The following is a 4,929-nucleotide window of genomic DNA, read 5'->3' on the forward strand; positions in this document are numbered from 1 at the left end:
AACTATGATTTGCGTAGATAGAACCTTAGTAGAAATGATAATTGGTGACCTTGGGACTAAGACTTTTTTCCTGCTTACTTAATGGCTATAATGCAACACTGGACCACTAGTTATGAAGAAAAACTCACTTTTATACACGATTGATTAACCTGTATGCCAATGTTGTAAAAAGTAGTCACTGCTGTGGAAGATCTCCTGGTTTGATAACCAACAACCTTAAAATAAATAAGTCTCAAGTATGTGTCAAACAAAAAAACACATTGGTACCAAATGAGAAAAAAGGTTTAATTTATAGAATTGAACATTCTACCAATAGAAAAGCAACATCCAAGGTTATTAGCAGAAAGCGCACAATTGACTTGTTTTCAGTAAGTGGCATATTGCCACAGCACAGATTTCCCCATTGCAGTTCAGTAAGTGGCATATTGCCACAGCACAGATTTCCCCATTGCAGTTCAGTAAGTGGCATATTGCCACAGCACAGATTTCCCCATTGCAGTTCAGTAAGTGGCATATTGCCACAGCACAGATTTCCCCATTGCAGTTCAGTAAGTGGCATATTGCCACAGCACAGATTTCCCCATTGCAGTTCAGTAAGTGGTGCCCTGTTGGATTTGCTTTCTGGCCACCGCAGTGTGACAAGAAGTGTGTAATCATTCTGCGTCCTCCAAGTCTCAGATATCCATTGGCTCATCGGGTTTGTCAGCTGCAGGCTCATCTGCAGCCTGGACGACCTAAAGGACAGACACAAGGAGAGGTTAGCAGTGGCCCACATCTTGATTGGCTACCGTTCAACGATAAAGTGACAATTCCAACACTTGATCCTTCTGTAGCTCAGTTGGTAGAGCATGGCGCTTGTAACGCCAGGGTAGTGGGTTCGATCCCCGGGACGTAGAATTCCAACACTTGATAAAAGCGTCTGCTAAATGGCATATATTATTATTATTATTATTATTATTATTATATATTACTTGATGTGTTCAAACAATTGTGACATCATGTTTGTTAACCACTCTAATATATTTAAATATACAAATATCTTAGAGGGTGCATTATACTACCCTGGATTCCAAATGAATTGTTCTGTTTCAGTGTGGTTCCAGGCTAGCATTAATCCAACCACTTTCCTCAAATGACATCCATTGTTAGCTCCAAGCCGACTCCTACCTTTCTCTGCGGCCTCTCCTCTAGACCCACGAGGAAAGGAGCCACGTCATCATCGTCGTAGATGGTGAACTCCATGTCTTTCCCCACAATACCGATGGAGACATTCTGAAAGGCAGGGAGAGCTACTCAGTAAAGGCCTGGGTTGTGTTCATTAGGCACCAAACAGAAGAAAACCAACAAACAGGGAGGAACTAACTGGACTAAGAAAAAATTTCTTTATCATAAATGTTCTGTTACATGACCTAATGAACACAGCCCTGTTCAGCAGGGAAGGAGTGGTAAGACCAGTTGGTTGAGCCATAGCAGCTTACCTTAGTCGTGAGGTCCTGTTCAGCAGGGAGTGTTTCTCTGAGCCCAAGCAGACCATGCCTGACCAGCTCATTCAGATTACCTAAAAACAGACAATGCAATGGACAAAGGGATAAATGCAAAGAGCATGTGCTGAAATGTGTGAGACAGGTGCTACAGTTAACAAGCATCAAACGGTATTTACTTTATAGTAAGTGTCTGAGTAGACATGCATTTGTGCCCTCAGGTATGTATTTGTGTTAGTACTTGTGAGAACTACAAATAGTGTGTGTGTGCATGCTCTCACAGTCCAGGAAGGTGTTCATGTGTCTCTCTAGGTATGTGCGGGCAGACTGGGAGCGGGCTCCGATGGACATGGCTTTGCAGTCGAAGTAGTTTGCAGAGGGGCAGGTCTGGAAGATATGAGGTCCCATGTCCTACAAGAAGAAACCATAAGGAGAGAATGACAGATGCTCCACATTACTAATTACTGTTGCTTTAAGAATCACATACTACTTCTAGAGTATTACACCCCTCCATCAGCAGACCTAGTTTCCACTAAAAACATGACAAAGAGAACTCACATCGTAGCCAGCGATAAGCAATCCCACACCATAGGGTCTTCTTCCATATCGCTGTGTGGGGATTTGGGTTTCTGAGGGACAGGTCAAGGGTTACATTGTTAACAGTCTAGAGGACAGCACCCAAATTCCCAAACCTGACCTCACCGCTTAACTCATGAAAAGCCCAAAGTGTGCATTTTGACATTGAAACATTGATTGGAGTGCCGGTGCAGGCTTCTAGAGGTGAATGTGAAAACATGACAAAGGATACTGCTTCCAATGAGAGTGACGAGGCGCGACACTGGGAGAGGCCTGTCAAACACAAACCTGGAGTCCAGGCATTCCTGCCTCATGAAGTTACTGTCGAGGAAGACGGAAGGGAAAATCTTGACACAGATTACAGTGGATACACTTTGCATACGAAGTCATGATATTCCTACAACTAGACACGAGATGTGTGCGTGTGTGTCGTACCAGAGGAGCCTGGCATCTGCAGTCAGCCCGGCAATAGAGATGCCAATGTGTTCATCAACATGGAGGATCTTCTTCTGGTGAGCAGCCAGCTCAGACTGGGCTCTCTGTGGATAAACCCGAACACAGTCTCAGTCAACAGCCCAGTGATAGTCACTGCAAGTGTCAAATGTACTTAGTCAAGGGTAAGGTACTACATGTACATTTTTATTTCATCTTAACATGCCAGGCATACCGGAAACATAACTTTTACTGAGGGCGAGACGCTCTTATTCATTTAATAAATTAAACCTGGGCATAGGAGCACCGTCTACTCAGCACAAAATTGCCCTCTGGTTCTATTTTCTAGATTGCAAAGTGTGGCTCATGTCCGCATCCAGTGTAGCAGGTAAAAAAAAAAAACATACTGTTTTCCTGAAGTCTCAGTGTAGCTCCTATGTAACTCTTGACAAAATAAAGCTGTCACAGTGTAGAATATAACTGGGATGTTACTGGGAAATACCTTGAGAGCAACCAGGACTGCATGGGTTCCGGACTTGAGCCCCACTGTTGCCGAACCTTGTTTCACCGCCTCCATGGCGTATTCGATCTGGTGAATGCGCCCCTGAAACAAGTGCATTGATAATGTTATCTTATTTGGGAGACACTGCAGGTAATCTCATTCTCCAAACATTTAGAATCATTTTGATGTCTGTTGAGTTATGTTAATGCTGTAGTGAGTACCTTGTAAGGTCGCTTTCTCATAAGGCAACTTGGCCCTTACCTGAGGACTCCATACTGTGACGTCATTGTCGTACTGGTTACGGAACTACAGAGAGAGAAAAAGGTAGCTGTGTCAGTTTTCACGGTACATTGGTCAAGAAATACACATGATAGGTTTTACTTACGTAGTTATCTTGCATTGCGATGAGTCATCTACCAAAAAACAACTCGACACAAATCGTGTTTGCCACCCTAGACTAAGGTATTGTATTGCTATGAATAAATTATAACGCAAGCTAGGAAGCAACCGACCTTGTGGCTTTGTTTACAGTCACCTGGCAGGGGGTGCACCCACAGAATTAGTTAGTAGAATATGAGCTCTATGGGTGCACCTCTGACGTCAAACACGTTTGAAACTTTTAGAGGTAGGTATGACAACTAGCTAAATGTGTTCCAAGCAGCTGGTTGCAAGCATTTGGAAGACAGCACCGCGAACAACCATGAAATTTCAATCAGCCTTTGACTGCATAGGTAAGGACGGTTGACTGCAAAGACCAATGGCATTCGGCAAAGTTGGGTAACTTTTATGGCAGTCAAAAAACGAAAGTGAAACAAGCAACATTACACTGGCTAACGATAGCTAGCTAACGTAGCATGCTAGTTAGCTACCTAGCTGTGTTAGGTTGCTAACTAGCCACCTAAAGTTAGCTAACTTAGTTACGTTACTATGTAACTAACTGCTAGCTAGGCTAGTACGTTTTATTTATTTCATCTTATTGAGATAGTTTGCTAACAATCTAGCTCGTGCATAATCATAAACTTCCAGATGCTTGCTGTTTTGTGCTTACTCACAGTGCACTCGTTTCCTCTGTTGTGCTCATAGACTTGTGCTAAGCTAGTCTGGCTAACGTACATTTAATATCCTTTCAACGAGTGATAGCTATCTAGCTGGGATCCTTAATTATCGAACACTTTTGCCATCCAATGTATGCGATTAATTGTATTACTTATTAAGCAACACTTGCGCTTAGAAACGTAAAACAAAATGCATGCTTTATTCATTCTTACCATCTCTGCTGTTGCTTGGTGAACTGTGACTCTGGATTGATTTATTTCCCTAGATCTGTGACGTAAGGCAAAGCAGTAGATCTCAGAAATCCATTCAGTAGATTAAAATTCGAAATGCAATCCAGTGGTGTAAAGCGTTTAAATAGTACTTTAAAGTATTTTTACATTTTTTTGGAGAAAATAATGTCCTTTTTACTCGATACATTTTCCCTGACACCCAAAAGTACTCGTTACATTTTGAATGTTTAGCAGGACAGGAAATGGTCAAATTCAAGCACATAAAAAGAGAATCCCTGGTCATCCCTACTGCATCTGATCTGGCGGACTCACTAAATACAAATTGTGTATGTGTTGGAGTGTGACTATGGGATCAATATCATGCCAAGTGTATTGTGAACACACTATGGGATCAATATCATGCCAAGTGTATTGTTAACACACAGCATGTATTTTGTATTTGTGTATAATGATCTGTACAAATAAGTACCAATCCACAAATGTAAATCACTTGTTTTCATTTGGCATGATTTTGATCCCATATGTGCCCCCTGCTATCCGTAAATAAAAAAGAAAGAACATTGTGCCCTCTGTTAAAAAAATATATAATATATTTATAGTTTTACTTTTAATACTTAATTATATTTTAGCAATTACATTTACTTTTGAAACT

General features: G+C 41.5%; 1 protein-coding gene across 1 annotated transcript; it reads right to left on the reverse strand.

The window, feature by feature from the left end:
• Positions 1-264: 264 nt before the first annotated feature.
• LOC124037015 (proteasome subunit alpha type-1) lies at positions 265-4,360 on the reverse strand. The gene is made up of 10 exons (XM_046351635.1): positions 4,260-4,360; positions 3,253-3,297; positions 2,992-3,093; positions 2,493-2,596; positions 2,290-2,378; positions 2,040-2,110; positions 1,763-1,892; positions 1,479-1,558; positions 1,168-1,272; positions 265-734 (listed from the first exon to the last, which is right to left on the reverse strand). Exons 1-10 carry the CDS (start codon positions 4,260-4,262, stop codon positions 675-677), a joined length of 789 nt encoding a protein of 262 aa, XP_046207591.1. The 5' UTR covers positions 4,263-4,360; the 3' UTR covers positions 265-674.
• Positions 4,361-4,929: the final 569 nt, after the last annotated feature.

This window comes from Oncorhynchus gorbuscha, linkage group LG06 (genome assembly GCF_021184085.1).
Source record: "Oncorhynchus gorbuscha isolate QuinsamMale2020 ecotype Even-year linkage group LG06, OgorEven_v1.0, whole genome shotgun sequence".
Lineage (NCBI taxonomy): Eukaryota > Metazoa > Chordata > Actinopteri > Salmoniformes > Salmonidae > Oncorhynchus > Oncorhynchus gorbuscha.

Coding starts and splice junctions, on each gene's coding strand:
- LOC124037015 (XM_046351635.1), bottom strand. Junction 2,379..2,492: donor GCAGATGCCAGGCTCCTCTG/GTACGACACACA, acceptor CTTCCTCGACAG/TAACTTCATGAGGCAGGAAT. Junction 1,893..2,039: donor TGCTTATCGCTGGCTACGAT/GTGAGTTCTCTT, acceptor TTCTTCTTGTAG/GACATGGGACCTCATATCTT.